Here is an 18887-nt window from a genome sequence, read left to right as displayed (position 1 = left end):
TTTTAAAATGTGTGCATCTATATCTCAAAACTTTTAAAGTTTACAGATGTAAAAATTGGTACTTAGAATCTTCATTAAAAACAAAGAACAACATATTTTTTTGTTTTTGGAAAATCCCAATAGGAGGGGTGAAAAGGGGTGTAAAGGGGTTGAATGCCTTTAATGAGGATACTTATATCTCAGAAACTGAAGATATTACAGACCTGAAAATTGGTGTTTGGGATCTAACTTAAAAATAAAGAAACACGTATTTTTTTTGTTTTTGTAAAATCCAATCAATGGGGGGGGGGGGGGGGGTGAAAAGGGGGTGAAATTTTAAAACGAGTGTGTTTATATCTCCAAACGCTTAAAGCTTATAGATGTAAAAATTGGTATAAAGAATATCCTTTACAAATAAAGAAACACGTATTTTTTGTTTTCGGAAAATCCCAATAGGAAGGGTGGAAAAAGGTGAAAAAGCGGTTGAATGCCTTTAATGAGGCTACTTATATTTCAGAACCTGAAGATATTACAGACCTGAAAATTGCTATTTGGGATCTACTTTAAAAGTAAAGAAATAGGTATTTTTTCGTGTTTGGAAAAACCAAACAATGGGGGGTGAAAATGGGGGTGAATTTTTAAAATGAGTGTGTCTACATCTTATAACTTTAAATGTTTACAGATGTAAAAAATTGGTATTTAGAATCTCCTTTAAAAATAAAGAAATGCGTATTTTTTTCTTTTTGGAAAATCAAATTAATGGCAGTTAAACAGGAGTGACAAATTGGGGTGAATTTCTTGAAGGACTATATCTACAGAATATCTGAGAAACGTAAAATGCTACAGACTAAAAAAGTGGGTATTTGAAATCTCCTGTAAATGTAAAGAAACATAGGTGATTTGTTTTTGGAAACTCCACTTAAGGGGAAATAAAAAGGGGGTGAAATTTTAAAATGAGAATTTCTACAGTATATCCAAAAAACTTAACATGTTACAGAAGTGAAAAATGATCTTTTTATCTCTATAAACAATAAAGGAAAGTGTATTTTTAATTTCGGAAATACCACTTGGGTGGACGGGGGGGTGTTAAATGTGACTGAAAATGGTGTGGAATTCCTTTTAATTAGGCTACTGATATCTCAAAAATGAAGATGTTAGACGTCAAATTTGATATTTGGAATCTGCTTTAAAAGTAAAGAAACACGTATTCTCGAAAAATCCAATGAAGGGGGGGGTTGAAAGAATTGAAAAATTAATTGACTTAATTGTATGAGAATACATACATCTAATAAATCTAATGTTGTTACAGACGTGAAAATTGTTATTTGGATCTCCTTTAAAACAAAGAAAAACGCGTTTTGGGGCGGAAACCATCATGGGGGCGGGAGTGAAAAGGAGATGAATTCCTTTCATGAGGACACATAAATTAAAAACGGAAAAGTTAGAGTCGTGATAATTCTTATTTAGAAGACCCTTTATTATTAAAGAAACAAGTATATTTTGCTGGAAAAATCACTTGGGGGTGGGGGTGGGGGGGGAGGACTGTGAAAGGAAGAGAAAAAAAGTGAATTACTTTTATGGGGATACTTATATCTCAATACTGAAGGTAATACACGTGGACATTGGTGTTTGGAATCTCCTTTAAACATAAAGAAACACGCCTTCTTTTTTTGGGGGGTGGGGTGGTAAATAAACTTAACGGCGGTGGGGTTAAAAGGAGGTGAGACCAATTGATTTTACTGTTCATGATGTACTTATAAGGAGCCTCCGTTGCTTATGTGGCAGCGCGCCGGCCTCTCACAGCTGGGTTCCGTGGTTCAAATCCCGGTCACTCCATGTGACATTCGTGCTGGTCAAAATGGAGGCGGGACGGGATTTTCTAAGGTACTCCGGTTTTCCCTGTCATCTTTCATTCCAGCAACACTGTCCAATATTTCATTTCATTTGTCATTCATCGATCATTGCCCCAGAGGAGTGCTTCGGCAGCCGGCACAATTCCTATTGTCGCCGCTAGATGGGGCTTTGTTCATTCCATTCCTGACCCTGTCGAATGACTGCAAACAGGGTGTAGATTTTTGATGTTCTTATTCTGATCAAAAACCGATCATTTTTAATCTTTCCTGGGTTCGTTTTCAACAGCCATCTTTTCCTTCGAAGAACGTTCTTAGAATACAGTAGATTCTCCTGGCATTTAAATAAAAATGTAAACACATTTGAAATAAACGATAGGAATGAGATTGGCTGTCAAATTGTTCACCTCTATAATAAGGTCAATATTGCACAGAAGTATGTCATTTGTATCGCCAGAAATCCCGCACACTTGCCTACGCGCGACAATGGTGCTGATCACATCGTCAACAATGACAATGGCAGCAGATGTAATTTACCGCTAAGTAGCGGTCTTGCATCTTGCTGTGGGGTCCAGAACATCAATAATAATGATAATAATAATAATAATAATAATAATAATAATGCCAAGATCGATAGCTGCAGTCGCTTAAGTGCGACCAGTATCCAGTATTCGGGAGACAGTAGGTTCAAATCGCACTGTCGAAAGCCCTGAAGATGGTTTTCCGTGGTTTCCTATTTTCACATCAGGCAAATACTGGGGCTGTATCTTAATTAAGGCCACGGCCGCTTCCTTACCACTCCTAGCCCTTTCCTGTCCCATCGTCGCCATAAGACCTATCTGTGTCAGTGTGACGTAAAGCAACTATCAATAATAATAATAATAATAATATTCTGGGCCGTCGACAAATGTGCGGACCGCACTGGAAACGGGTCCTGGAGAGGTAATGACTAAGAATGCAGTCCAGCCATGTGTTCAGTACCGCCAAGTCACCCAAGACGACACCACGCCGGATCTCCTGAAGGATTTGATCCATATTAAAAATGCTTATAGGAAAAGATGGCAAATATTTAGGGATCCAACTGACCGGGTGGAATACCTGGACCTAGCCCGGGAAGTACGAAAGAAAGATTGAAAAATGGGAGGAAACTTGCCCTAATCTATTAGAAAACGAGTCAGATCACGAATTTTGGCGGATTCTCGCAGAAAACGAGTCAGATCGTGAATTTCGGCGGATTATATATCTAAAACAATAAGCATTCAATTATAAATTTCAGTACAATACCGTAGCGAAGCACGGGTATCTTGCTAGTATGTAATAAATAAGAAATATGTAACTTAATATCTAAGCTTTACTTGATGTATTCTTGCACACAGAAAAGGAAACAAAACTGAAAAAAGTTAAAGGTGCAGATGTTATTCAAACTCTAAATTTCATTTGGAGACCCAATTTTTACAATTGGGTTTACGTCGCACTGACACAGATAAGTGGAAAGGTCTAGGATTGGGAAGGAAGCGGCCATAGCCTTAATTAAGGTACAGCGCCAGAATTTGCCTGGTGTGAAAATGGGAAACCATGGAAAACCATCTTCAAGGCTGCCGACAGTGGGGTTCAAACCCACTATCTCCCGGATGCAAGCTCACAGGAGGCACAATTAATAACTAAATAGTTTTCCAAATTTTCTGCAGTCATAGAGCCTTCTGTCTGTTAGGATGTTCTTATGTATAGAAAAAAGACCTTTCAACTTCACATAAAGTCACTGGAGCGTATTTCAAATTGCCCCGAAAATAAATATTTAATTCTAGACCTGCTCAAACAAGGAAGGTCCTTATTAAATGAGAAGAAATTTGATCCCATCAAACACAAACATGCTTATTAGAAAAATGTTCCTAAAGACTTTTGTGTGATCTGTAGCCCTTTATGGAAGTGAATGGAATAGCTGAAGGAAGGGGAAGGAAAGGAAGGAAGAAAGAAAGAAAGAAAGAAAGAAATAGAAAAGGTGCTTTAGACATATGGCATTAAAACGAGGACTGGTGAAGGGATCACAAAAGACAAGTCACTGAATCTGAGAGGAGAACAAGGTGACAGTTTGTGCACGGGAAGGTTGATAGACACGTCTCGAGAGACCCAAGACTTGCACCATCAACATAGCTAAGGGATGCGATTCTTTGACAGAATACTTCACTTTAAATTACAGTAGAAGTCCGCTATAGCGAGTACTGCATATAACGAGAACTCCGTTTTAGCGACAACGTTTTTATGTCCCTTCAAAATTCCTGTATTAAACTGTGTATTTTTCCCGTTACTGATATTTATGCACCCCAGCAATGATATTGCATTCGATCGATTACCTTCGGCATCGTTTCCTCGCTATGTGCACTAGCAATTTCTCTCGTCGACATTCGAAAGCGATGTCGGAGTCGATTAGTAATACCCGTCGACAACGTGATTGATCATCTTCGGTACGGTATAGTTTTCTCACTCTGCATTTGCGAGCTCTCTCGTTGACATTCAAAGGTGATGTTGGAGTCGATTAGTAATACCCGTCGGCTGCTGTTCTCTAAAGAAAATTCGAAATGAAAGAGGATAACATGTTTTCGTAATAAATGCATAAATAACGTGGCCGATAGCAGTTGTTAACTCGTTAAAAATAAAGACTGGAGTAAACAATATCTTAATTTTAATGTTATATATGGAAATTAAGTAAGAATGTGATATGCCTCAAGATGTGGCAGAGTTCATCACTGATTTCAGAGGATATTTTGTATCTTCTCGCGTCTAGTTAAGGCTATTTACATGTAATTTTTTCGCAAGGAGTTTATTTCTCTACATGCGTTTCAAATAAGTTTTCATGATACATGTACGGTTAGGTTAGGTGACGCTGTTTGAAGAAGAAAGCTGAGGTGTTTGCCACGGAAATCTCTGGAGTGATACCGTATTTCTCCGAATCCAAGACTATTTTTTCTCAGAATCTCATGCAAAAACTCTAGGGTTGTTGCATTCGCGGCCTAACAGTAAGTTAATGGATACCACTGGCAACTACCGCGGTAACCACGTTGCTTCTTTTCACACGCGCACAGAACTCGTTAACAATAAATGACCGCCTCTTTACTATGCATCGCTAGAAGCGACAACCGGTTGTACAGTGCCTGTGTGTTTCTCAAATCTGCAGAATGGCATCAAAAGTTCTTGTATCAGGATTCAATCATTGCTGTTTCTGGGGATATCCAGATATCAAAAAGTTCAAAATACTCTAATTGGGTGATCCATTACCATTAGATCCTATAAAAGTAGTGAAAGTTGGTTTAATTGCTTAAACTATAATTTGACTAATGATGCTCATACAGCAGGAGCTTGCAAATTCTGGATGCTAATGTGGCAAAATATACAAGAGCAACAGCGTGATTTAAAATCCTAATGAATTATATATTTTCACTGTATAGAAGACTGATTTTGAATATTTACTTTGTATTCAACAAATTATGTGATTCCTATGTATATATATGTATATTGTATGGTTGTACAAGTACACAAAAGTTTACAAATAATCAAATGGAAATATCAAAATTTGACAACCATTCCAGAGCACATGGTGTCACTTGGTGTAGAGTCTTCAGACCACCGTCAAATGCATGAAGTGGGCACTCCTGAACAATGTGTTGTATGGTTTGGTCCTCCACTCCACAGTCACAGGCAGCAGATGTACAGAAACCCCATTTCTTTGAAGGTGTGACCACACCTCCATTGACCCGTTCTAATGCGGTTCAGCTTCGACCAGGTTTGGCGTGGTAGTTGGAATTCCTCTACCTTCTTTGTAGGATCTTCAACCAGGTGAGCGTTGTTGGGTGGATGTTCGTTCTAACGTTGTTGCCACTTGGAGGTCATGTCGAAAGAATTGATACCTTCTAAATCAACTCAGGTTGGCTTGCGTGATTTCAAACGTGTTGTTGGTGGATCTCTTTGTTGCTGGTTTCTCACCAAGGTGTCCGTGATTATTTCTTGTAAAACTGTAGGTGGGGTCCTTAGTGGGGGGGCCATGGGTATGTTCACTATATCAACAGTCACATAAAACTTCAAGCTTGCTTGCTTCTTGATTAGTAGTATACTGGACTTGCATAGGCTTGCATGATCATTGGCAACTATCAAGTGGGATATTAGATCACATTTTCATTGTGAATATGTAGATGTTACAGCTGATCTTCAGCAGCTCTTATCCAGAAGAAATTACACGGGTAACATTGCCCATACTTTTATAGCAGAGTAAGGTTAGGTGTTGGTAGTGTTGGCTTTGCCCACACTCTCGCTCAGATTGTTGTATTCAAGCCGCCGCCACCACCACCACCACCACTTTGAATCAGCAGTCCACGAGACCGAGCTCGATAGCTGCAGTCGCTTAAGTGCGGCCAGTATCCAGTTATCGGGGGATAGTGGGTTCGAACCCCACTGTCGGCAGCCCTGAAGATGGTTTTCCGTGGTTTCCCATTTTCACACCAGGCAAATGCTGGGGCTGTACCTTAATTAAGGCCACGGCCGCTTCTTTCCCATTCCTAGGCCTTTCCCATCCCATCATCGCCATATGACATACCTGTGGAGGGTGTGGAAATCAAACTACAACCTTGTGTCACTCCTTTCAGCAGGATAGTTGCTTCACTTTCATTCAAATTTAATTTTTGTATAGATTGTAAATAACACTTCTTTATCTGTACACAATTGCAAATACCATCGGAATCTCAAATAACTTGGACTAGTCAGCATTATTAAACACATTTTCAAGATCTACAAATTCCATACAGCTTGATTTGCTCTTCTTTATTTGGTCCTATAAGATCAAATATAAAAATTCAGTATTGCTTCATATGTTCCTAAACTCTTTGGATGTCTACTTCAGATTGACTTTCTATTTTTCTGTTATTTATTAATCTTAAAATTGTTCACCTCTGAGACACAAAACTAACAGTGCATTAGTTTTCACACTTGTCAGCACCTGCTTTTTCAGATATAGGGATGACTGTATTCTTTTTAGCATCAGATGGCACTACTCTCATCTCATGCATCTTATATACTAAGGCTGTGCCTAATTCTCCCATTCATTCCCACGATCACTTCCTCAATATGTTTCTGCCATCTATGCCTTGTATTCTTTCCCCAAAAATGAGGTCTCCTATCTGATGAGTTACCCATTGCTTCCTACTCAATCTTTCCTTCCTACCTCATTATCAGCAGCCTTACAGATACCCACTCTATCCACACTGTCCACTCTTCATCTGTTATGTTTCTTTCATCCTCTTCAGTTATTCCTTGCAAAACATATTCATTGATATATTCCCCCATTTCCTTTATCTTCAATTTGTCCACATCCTATTTCCCTCCTTTCCTTCCTTCCTTTCTTTCTTCAACTTCCCCCAGCATTTCATGACCACCAAGTTGTGATTGGTGTCTACAATCTGCTTCTGCAAAGGTTTTAAAATCCAACACATGATTTCTGAAGCCCTACATAACAGACTGTATCCATGTATTCTTCATGTATGAGCATTGGCTTGGTGTCTGTCATGAAAATGATAAAACATTTACTTTGCTAGTAATAATAATTTTGTGTGACTGTTGCTAGCCTGGTTCAGCCCTTGTAAGGCAGACCCTCTGATGAGGGTGGGTACATTGCTGGTCATAATGACCTTACCTGTTGCCCTATTTTCTTCATTCATTATTAAGTCAACTCCATTTCCTCTACTTGATCTTATGTTATGTAATTTTCTAATCACCTGACCAGAAATTCTGCTCTTCCTATCAGTATACCTCACTTTTTCCTACTACAGACTAATGATGCTCATACAGCAGGAGCTTTTTCTTTCTTTCTTTTTCTAATTCTGTAACTTATTCCATTGATTCAGACTGCCAACATTCTACATCCCATTGATTCACACTGCCAACATTTCACACTCGTACTCACAGAGTCCTGGAAATCATTATCCCCTTTATTGTAGTCCCCACCTATGTATGTATGTATGTATGTATTGTACCCGTAAAAATGTGTTCATATCTTTAAGGCGCTTGATATTAAATGAACGAGCATGATTCTTAACCTAGGGAGTGGCTTTATCATTGGAGCTGGTACAGAGAGAGGTATAGTTATCAATTTGAGAGATTATTTTGATAAATTGAGTTTATTGATCATCAAAAGCAAGTTCATATCACCTTCGTACAGCAGCGTGGAAGTGTCGTGGCTGGTTGGTACCTCCAAGTCCTGGGATGGTGCTGGACATCGACTGGGCAGGGACCACACCTGCTCGGATGAGGAGTTCTGGAATGTCTGGAGGTTCTGGAAGCGTCTCGACGTTCTGGAAATCTCGACGTTCTGGAATGTCCCGACGTCCTGAAATGTCTCGAAGATTGGCACACGTTCCTGGGTTCGATTCGAGACGTAATTCACACTTAAATTTCCTGCACGGCACTCCACACATTCAGGGCACTGTCTGAACAGATATGACCTTCTAATTATGGTTACTGCACTCTAGATATTAAATCAAAACGTTCTGGAATAATCACTCGAAGAACAAGTACTGGTAGAAATGCAAGTTCATAATGCAAGCTCACTGTAAGTCAGAATGTTCTAGAGGATTACTGTCACTGCAGTCCTAAATACATAGTTCTGAAGATTTAAAACATATTGGCAATGAACTGAATAAGTAGCACTCGGAAACTGTCCTGTTGCATTAATAGGCGAAGTGAATAGCCATTAAAGAAAATAATATTTGAAAGAAAAAGTCTGACTTCATAAATTATGGATCACTCAAAATACTGGAAAGTTCTAGGCTTTCTGGAAATGCGATATGAGTATTCTGAATTGTCACAGTCTTTAAGAATCAAAACACAAGTCCCTGTGCAGCACTTGGAAAGTATTGCATATTTCATAATTAAATGAATGTCCCCTAAGTTTCATAGTCTTTACAAAGCGTAAATTCAATGAGGCACTTGAGAAAACAAGTCACATCGTTCACACGAAGGTTTATGTTGGTAGGGCACAAGTTCATCCTACACGCTCGGAAAGTTTCAATGTTCCAGAAATTGATTCAAAAATACAAGTTCGAATAAGTTCGAAACGTAAGTTCAATGTGGTACACAACACTCGTGAAAATTCAAAGTCCTTTCAATCGTCGTCGAATAAGTAAGTCCCTATGTGGCACTTCAAAAAAAAAAAGTTCCAATGTGTAGAAATAACAAAGTTCCAATGTGCCAAAATAATAAAGTCCCAACACGACACTTGAAGAAAATAAAATTCCAACGTGTCGAAATATTAAAGTTCCTACACGACACTCGAAGAAAATAAAGTTCCAATGACTATGTTCCAGTATGTCACCTTAAGAAAACAATAAAGTCTTATCACGACACTTGGCGAAAATAACTAAGTTCCAATGAGACGCTTCATAAGAATAACAGAGTTCTTATATGGCACTTTAAGAAAATATCAAAGTCTAATCACGACACACGAAAAAAACAAAGTTCCAATGTGTCAATATGACAAACTTCCAATACGATGCTCGCAGAAAACAAAGTCCCATTCGGGCACTTCAAGAATATGATAAAGTCCCGATACAACACTTAGAGAAAATACCGAAATACTTGTATTTCGCAGACTGTCAACTAGAAGTTCGACACACACAATACTTCTCCTGTCACCCGTGTCACAGAGACGGCGGAGTGACAGACACTGAATTCGTAGGTCAGGTGGTCCTCCTTTTATACACGTTCGCATGGAAGTGTCTAGAACTCGGGTACTATCTACCCTTATAACTTCTATAATACTCGGTGGATTTTCTTGAAATCTTAACAGATGATGTCCATTGTAAGGGCTTTTAAGATGGCAGTGTCAAAATAGCGATAAAGTAGCTCGAAATGTACTTTTGAGGATGAGCTGGAACATTACCATATATGGTAGCGGATAGCTGGCTTACGGCGGCCACGTCACTCGCTGGGTACGTCACTGCGTTCGGCGGGCTGCCTACCTTCCATCTCGTGCGAAGTTCAACAAACATACTTCGGACTTCTCTCGTAGCGGTGTTCCGGGTACAGTATGTATGTATGTAATTAGTGTAGGTATGTAAGTTTACACCTTAGTCCTGTTCTTCATATGGGATTGGGGATGAGGTGAGATGAATTTATGACGTTCTTTTTACGACTGGTTGCCCTTCCTGACGACGTCCTCAGTTGAGGAACTAATTGAGAGGAAATGAATGATTGTGAATGAAATTCTGTAATGAGGTGGAAGGAATTGGCTATAGCCTGTGAATAGGAACTTTTCCGGCATTTGCTTGAATGTGAAAACGAGAAAACCATAGAAAACCCTTTTCAGAACAGCCGACGGTGACCTAGAGGTTTGAACGAGGGCGTATTTTACCCTGGAGAAAGTTGTCACCAGTACGTCATACAATTGTACTGAGGAAGTTGTGTGTTCTTAAGGGTACGTTTATGCTACAGCTTCGCTGCTGGCACATGGATCCTCGCCCTAGCACCTCGCTGCTGACTATAGCCAGGCTGCTCGCCATGGAGCTTTTACCCTGCAGCAGTCCCGCGCGCACACTGCTGGCAGCTCTCAGGTGTAGTCAAAAATTCAAAACAGCGGAACTGATAGTTAAGGCTGTTTGTATTCTGCATAATGTGATTATAGATATAGAGAGGCTGAACACTTAGGCTACGAAGACATACTTCCAAGAGCTGTGAATAGGAACTTGGTAACATTTGGTACTCTAGGTATAATTTATGCAATAATAGCAATTGGTCTTTTAAGATTTGTTTTATGAGCACACCATATGTTTACTGTAGGAATAGACGTAGACACATGAGCTTATTTTACCTCCGCCACTATAATCATTGCTGTTGCTACAGGAATTAAAATTTTTAGTTGATTAGCCACACTACATGGAACCAAATTAACTTATAGTCCAGCCTTACTTTGAGTATTAGGATTTGTTTTCCTCTTCACTATCGGTGGATTAACAGGAGTTGTATTAGCTAATTCCTCGATTGATATTATTTTACATGATACATACTATGTTGTTGCCCATTTCCACTATGTTCTATCTATAGGAGCAGTATTTGCAATTATAGCTGGATTTATTCAGTGATATCCTTTATTTACAGGGTTAACATTAAACCCTAAATGATTAAAAATTCAATTTACAACTATATTTATAGGGGTAAATTTAACAGGAGAAAAAACGCAGCTCCAGCTGAAGCGTTTGAAGTGCGGAATAAATTCAGAGATTTTTTTTAACGAGTGAGTCGCAGTTCTGTTGGCAAGTGTATCTTACAATAATTTGGTGTACTGAATGTGTAATAAAAAGTGTAAAATGCCTCGCCTGGATTTTTCAGTGCATTTCTACTACAGAAGTTGATTGAAGAATAAAGTTACAAATGCTTTATTTCATAATTTAACAGTGTACGTATGAATAATGTAAAATAAGGGGATGTGGAGTATCTTGTCTTGACTTTAGTTAGGTCTCCCAAACAAAATGTATTTACAGTTTGAAAAAATAACTCTCGAACTTTCCATGAAAAACGAGGTACTTCATATAAATCGCCTGCTTGTAATGATAAAGGTCCCCTAAATAGCAAGAAGAAAAAAACAAAGTTGACATAATAGTTCCGCATTCTTTTGCCATTTCATTCGATAGTTTGATGATGATGATGATGATGATGATGATAATTGTTGTTTAAAGCAGGCTAACATCTAAGTCATCGGCACCTAATGGTACGAGATGAGACGAAATGAATTAAAAGTTATAATTAACCCACTGACTAGAATTAGAAAAATGATAATGATGAGGAAAATTATTATGAATTCAAAATAATCAGTGGATCTAATTTGCAATGCCTTATTTTCCTCTAAAATTAAAAAGAGTAAAATGTAATAAAATTGAGTAGGACACTGACCTAGAAGTAAAATAATATATTTAATTCAAATTAAAAATACACAAAGATAGATAAACACATAGTCAATAGAATAAAACAATAAGTCTGCCTCTCTGGTATAGTGGTTAGTGTGATTAGCTGCCACCCCCCGGAGGCCTGGGTTCGATTCCCAGCTCTGTCACGAAAATTTGAGAAGTGGTACGAGGGCTGGAACGGGGTCCACTCAGCCTCGAGAGGTCAAATGAGTAGAGTGGGTTCGATTCCCACCTCAGCCATCCTGGAAGTGGTTTTCCGTGGTTTCCCACTTCTCCTGCAGGCAAATGCTGGGATGGTACCTAACTTAAGGCCTTGGCAGCTTCCTTCCCTCTTCCTTGTCTATCCCTTCCAATCTTGCCATCTCCCCCCCAAGGCCCCTGTTCCGCATAGCAGGTGAGGCTGCTTGGGCAAGGTACTGGTCATTCTCCCCAGTTGTATCCCCCGATCCAATGTCTCACGCTCCAGGACACTGCTCTTGAGGTGGTAGAGGTGGGATCTAGCGCTGAGTCTGAGGGAAAAACCAACCCTGGACGGTAAACGAGAAAGAAGTTAACGATAAAAGAAAAATGAAAAACAAACAGAAACTTCACTTTTAAACACGATAAAACAGGACGCTCTCCCTCATAAAACGGAGAACGATGTCTATTGGCCGCTCGTCATCTCGTCACTCCTTTTATCCCATATGAACCTCTTATGATGATCTGCATGCCGCTGGTTCCAAATCGCATTGTGTTCAAAGACAGGTCCAGATAGCAAGTGAGCAAGTGATCACTGTGCGAAGAGAGGAAGAGTGGGAGAGAGGGTGACCTTGAAAGAACCCATCACACTTCAAGTTACAGGATTGCCGGCGTTGTGCCAGGCTCGAAAATCAAACGTGTTTGAGACCATGGATGTGGCGAGGATAGCAGCCAGCAGCGCAGCTATAAGCCGGGCTCCAGAGTAAAAGCACCGATTGATATCCATTGATTTGTTTCATCGTCGCCTAACATCGAGCAGTGAGGCTTGGCATGTGCCAGCAGCAAAGCTGCAGCATAAACGTATCCTATGAGTTATGGCTATAATTTCCTGTCGCTTTTATCAGCTGTGCAGTGGTATTAGAATATGTAAGCTATATCGTGTTGGGTGATATTACAAGGCCATTCCAGTTAACCATCCAGACTGCTGCCCTTGCAACATCTGAAGGGGTACTTCTGTCGTTTGATAACCATTCATTAGTCTGACTCTCTCCAGACACTTATCTAGTACGATGGTGACACAGTCCTCCGAAATGTAGCAAGGTTGCATGGTTCACAGGGAAAGACAAATGCCCTATATAGTAAATCCTCAGTATTACAAACTCCAAGGGACAAAGAAATATACCATTCATGTTATAAATTTTGTGTTAATAAGGTTTTGATGAGGACGTTTAGGAAATATGCATTTATGAACTTAATAATATTTTTAGTTAATACACGCTTAGTTTTATATAAATTGCAACTTTTTCAAGTTATAATTAACCCACTGACTAGGATTAGAAAAATGATAATGATGAGCAAATTTATTATGAATTTAAAATAATCAGTGGATCTAATTCACAATGCCTTATTTTCCTCTAAAATTAAGAGTAAAATGTAATAAAATTGAGTAAGACACCGACATAGAAGTAAAATAATATATTTAATTCAAATTAAAAATACACAAAGATAGATAAACACATAGTCTGGTGTAAGCAGTATGGTGATTTTGAGCACTCATTTACTGGTTAAGCCGTACAATCCACTTGCAAAAAAGACTGACTATCAAGACACATTTTCTTGTGGTGGGTGTAATCACAAGGTAACCTGTGTTGATCGATGCATTTGAAACAACGTGGACTTTTGGATTTACCTATCACCCAAGCTTGATACTTCTCATTTTCGTCTGAGTTGCAGATAAGAATGACAGTTACACTCTGTTTGCTATGTGATCCCGCATGACACTTATCTCTCTCTGTATTTAATGTATGGCTAGACAATAATTTTACAGAAACCAACAACAACAACAACACACTCCAGTCTCATCCATGTTAAAAAACATTCTGTTTTGAGTACTTCTGGCAAAATGACTGAAAATTACCTAGTCATTCGTTTACTCCTGCTTAATAATTTTTGTTGTCCTTCCCACAGACCATTTGTGAAAAAGTTTGGTATCTCTTCTGAAACCATCGGAGCCAACCAGAGGAACATTTAAAATCACTAGTTCCATGATCCAAGGTGATTAAATTAGCTTTTTCCTGGATAAGATGTCCACTTAATGGCACATTTGCTGACCTCATACTGTTAAACCAGTTTACCAGTTAAAACTGTTCATACCGAGCTCGATAGCTGCAGTCGCTTAAGTGCGGCCAGTATCCAGTATTCGGGAGATAGTAGGTTTTAACCCCACTGTTGGCAGCCCTGAAAATGGTTTTCTGTGGTTTCCCATTTTCACACCAGGCAAATGCTGGGGCTGTACCTTAATTAAGGCCACGGCCGCTTCCTTCCCACTCCTAGCCCTTACCTGCCCCATCGTCGCCAAAAGACCTATCTGTGTCAGTGCGACATAAAGCAAAAAAAATATTTAAAAAATCTGTTCATTTTCCAAATCCTCATTCTGAGCCTCATGTTGTAGAAATATCACTTTACTGCAGAATTGCCCGAAGCCACTGCTCTGTTATTGTTGATAATGTTGACTTCAGAATACCAAAATGTTAGACGATTATTGTTTTGCTCATAGCAGCCCGTTCAGCCTTGGCTAAAATTTTCATTTGAAGGTGAATGCTACTTTGTTCACATTTTGCCATCACTAAAACTGAACTCCTTTAATTACAAACATCTGCAAGCACTAACAAATTTATCCACTCACAAAGCTACAACAGTCCTATCCACACCTTTTATCGACTTACAGTACACTACCGTAGGACTGACTGAATCTTTCTTACCTTCGATCGGGTAAAAACTAACTTGCACATACAGGAGAGATTGTGACTCATCATATAGAACCAGCTGCAATATAGGCTTCATTTGCAGATCAAAAAAAAAAGAAGAGAGAGAGCGCGTATTACACATGTGTTCTCAATGACCACAGAAGTGATGACATAACAGTGATAAGCCAACTGTTGCTAGTCAGTCACACAATCTGTTCTCATGCAATCCGTAATTATGACGGAAGCAAATCTCACTGGTGTTCTCCATGCACACATGCTGAACTGCCGAGATTAAATCCTCTTGCCAGCAGTAATTTTTCTCACACTGTTCATGCTAAAAGAAAACCATGAGTTAGGGGTCTGTGCAGGTATTCGAAGTTCACATTATGTGAAGTCTGTGTTAACCAATTGAACTTCCATAAGAATGCAGGTATTCCCACTGGGACCAAAGTTTCTGTTAGTGTTAAGCCAAAATTCATTTTAACCCGCCTATAGACGGGCTGACGCGGCCGGTCTAGCACTGGTATGCCCGTCTATAGATGGTTCACGAGAACTCAAAATAATATTGAACGTAAGTGTAGGATTTTCCACTTGCATTTATTTTTTTAAGCTAATAACCCAACTGATAAGTTAAAAATTGAGGCTTCTACAAACTTTTTACATACGAATGAAAAAACTCAGCACAAAGGTACCAAACAGTCAACTGCTAACTCAGCACTTACAGTAAAAGGTTGAGTGAGTATGTGCTAATGAACGTTTACTGTATATACATATGTACATCCATTCATTTTCACTACTTCACTATTCAGTCTGCAAGTCCTTGTGAATGAACTATCGGCCTTCATGGTCTTCTGTTCAAATCTACTACTGTGGCCTCTTAGGTTCCATGTCCCTTTTCCTATTTCCTGCCCTTTTTTTAGTCATCTGGGGTAGGCCTTTATATGGATTAAGCTCACTTTCAGTTCCATGGGTGATCTTCCTCATGCCAATACTGTGTGAAGAGATGTATTCACTAACTGCGTCGTTTCTATGGTGGTTGGTAGTGTGATGTGTTGCATATAGATGAAGATGTGTTTTAAGACGGTCACAAATACCCACTCCCTGAACCAGAGGAAATTAACTATACACAATTAAAATCTTCAGCATGGCAGAGAATCAAATCTGGGGCCCACTGAAATGCAGGCCAGAATGCCGAACATACAGCCAAGAAGCCAAAGGCTTCCATGCCCCTTATTTTGTTATAATTAAATACCAAATCTAACCTTCCAATTTATTCTCCATATTCTCCATCTTACATCTTGAACTGTGCTATGTAGAGGATCTACTTGTTTTGTTGTAACTTTGCACTGCATGTCCATCATGAGCATTCTGTATCTTGAACTAGTTTGTTCTTTACATTGTATTCTCATCATGAGAGAACACTTTGTGGTATTGTTTCATATCTTAAGTATTAGTGGATCCTGAATGAATGGTACGCATGGTTTATTTTGTCTATAAGGTAACGATGTAAAGCAACTTTTCAGGCCTCTTCATTGTCTTGTGCAATTGATTACAAAAAGTAGGCAAACTACTGCCATCTGAATATGACTTCCAGCTGCAGCAGCTTGTTTTAACCCTAGAACTGCAGACCTTCTCTCAGGGAGACGGTGTACTGTTTCATTAAGTGCGATTGTCTTTCTGAGAGGCAGTCTCCGAATTCAGACCTTGGTTTATTGTAAACAAGCAGATGGCATTAATGTCATGCTGGTTCCGGATAGTTTTATCTTTGTTTTGAAAGCTTTTGAGAAACAAGTGGTGATTGTAGCCTGTTATTTGGCTGCACAAGTGGAAGTACTGTCATATTGACATTGAAGTTGCATTGAGCAAAATTAAAATAATCACAGTGACTTTTTATTTTTATCAAAATTATATAGATCAGTGTTTCAGCTTCATATTGATGTATGGTAAGGTTTAGTTATGCTTATGATATGCTTTCAGACACTGTTTTCTTTTATTCTGTGCATTGTGGAAAATTACTCCAGCATTTAACAGATAAACCTGAAGCAGTTCTAGGGTTAAAAGATAATGATTAAAGAAAGATCTCAGTGTTTGATGCAAATGTATCCAATTAAATACCTTTCTCTTTGTCCATTAGCTTTTGACGGCTGTGGGACAAGTACGAGAAGCTGTTACTGTTTCACCTGATCTTCCACCTCCTCCTGACATGTCCAATTTACGTATCAATGGTAAGTTAAACACAACCACCATCTTCTTTGCAATTTTGGTATTTTGTTAGGTTTGTGAAATAAAATTGTAATTCATTCATTCGTTCTTTCGTTCGTTCGTTTGTTCGTGCGTTCATAGTTATGTCTGACAATATGAATATATGACAATTACTGGACATAAAACTTGGTTTGTATATTTTCAACTTAACTCTTAGTTGAAGAAGACATTGTGTCCTAATTTTGAGTACATACATACAGTACCGACCGGAGTAGCCACACGCATTAACGCGCTGTGGCTATGGAGCCAAGTTCTGCATTGGGGAGATGCGTGGTTTCGAGCCCCACCGTTGAGTGTCCTTAGGATGATTTTCTGTCGTTTCCCATTTTCACTTCAGGCAAATGTTGGGACAGATACTGTCCATAGGCCACAGCCGATTCCTTCCACCTCCATACCGAATTTCATTCACCATCATTCATTTCATCTTCATTGGCTTCTCAACTGAGGTTAGCGTTAGAAGGGGCATCCAGCCGTCAAAACATGCAATATAAATTAATCTCGCCTCATCCCCGATCCTGTATCAAGAAGCAGGACTAAAGGACAGACAGACAGACAGACAGACAGACAGACATCTTCATTGTAGACTGTTATGCCTTTTAGCATTCAGTCTGCAAGTCTCTGTAAATTTACTAAACGCATCCACAATCATCTATTTATAACTAGCTCTGAAGCCTCTTTTATTTCCATACCTCTTTATCTTTAAATCATTAGAAACTGTGTCTAACCATTGTCACTTTGGTCTCCCTCTACTTCTTTTACTCTCCATGACAGAGTCCATTATTCTCCTAGGTAGCCTATCCTCCTCAATTCATCTTGCACGATCCCACCACTGAAGGCGGTTTATGCATACCGCTTCATCCATCGAGTTAATTCCCTACTTGCCTTTATCTCCTCATTCCAAGTACCCTTCTGCCATTGTTCCCACATGTTTGTATCAATGATCATTCTTGCTACTTTCATGTCTGTTATTTCCAGCTAATGAATAAGATATCCTGATTCCATCCATTTTTCTCTTCTGTACAGCAAAGTTTGTCTGTAAACGAACCAGTGTAAAGAGAGTTTTGTTCAGGAGCTGACTTCTTTCTTACAGAATACTGTTGATGGCAAGTGCGAGCTCACTGCATTAGCTTTGCTGCACATCGATTCAATCTCTCTTACTATACTACCATCCTGGAAGAATACTTGAAATGATTTACCTGTTCCAATTTTGTATTCCTAACCTGACATTGAATGCTCTTTAAGCTTTGTTCCATACTGACACCACTTCAGTCTTGGAAATGTTAATTTTCAAATCGTACTCATTGCACCTACCATCAATTCTCACTGTAAGCCAATTGTCAACGTAAATGCCTTTGACTGGATTTAATAAGCTACCTTTCATCTCCCTTGGCTGTCTTGTATAGGAGAGGAAATAATGTTACTTGTAACCTTTACTTAACTGTATATTGGCAGACATCTTTACACACAACATTAATAAGAACAGGGAATATATATATTTAGAATTACCAGTAGGCTACACATATTGTCCACCAGGTTACATAGCATAATCCAGCATATTCAGAATAGGGATCGATGATAATGGTACAGGGATCTGGAAGTCAAGTAGGGGTGACATAGAAATGTTAATGTTGAACTGTAGAAGTATTATAGGAGTTGAATAATGGCTGAGAAAGGATATAATGGATGCAGAAATTTTCTCATGGAACTGGAGTTTTTGTCATAGAGGCAGGATAAGAATGGTAGGAAGGGGGACTGTATTAATTCTGATGAAAGAAGGATTTGTAAACTACGAAATAGTTAAAGATGATGTGTAAGGCTCATCTCTAAAGATCATAGAAAACTTTATTTTTTTCGGAGTGTACAGACCTGAAAAGGGTGACACATATGCTGAATAGTAATTTTTTGATAAGATGATCAGCTATGTGGGACAC

At 39.0% G+C, this 18887-nt stretch overlaps 1 protein-coding gene across 4 annotated transcripts in view; it reads left to right on the top strand.

The window, feature by feature from the left end:
- Vinc (vinculin) overlaps positions 1–18887 on the top strand; it is a 413074-nt gene that overhangs the window by 226702 nt on the left and 167485 nt on the right. For all 4 annotated transcript variants that reach the window (XM_067141297.2, XM_067141296.2, XM_067141293.2 and 1 more), the window contains exon 15: positions 16829–16919. In XM_067141297.2, coding sequence (XP_066997398.2) covers positions 16829–16919 — 91 coding nt within the window. The remainder of the gene's footprint in view (positions 1–16828; positions 16920–18887) is intronic.

Source organism: Anabrus simplex, chromosome 2, assembly GCF_040414725.1.
Source record: "Anabrus simplex isolate iqAnaSimp1 chromosome 2, ASM4041472v1, whole genome shotgun sequence".
NCBI classification, from domain to species: domain Eukaryota; kingdom Metazoa; phylum Arthropoda; class Insecta; order Orthoptera; family Tettigoniidae; genus Anabrus; species Anabrus simplex.
Note: the sequence above shows the minus strand (reverse complement) of the source record. Positions and strands in the feature narration are given on the sequence as shown.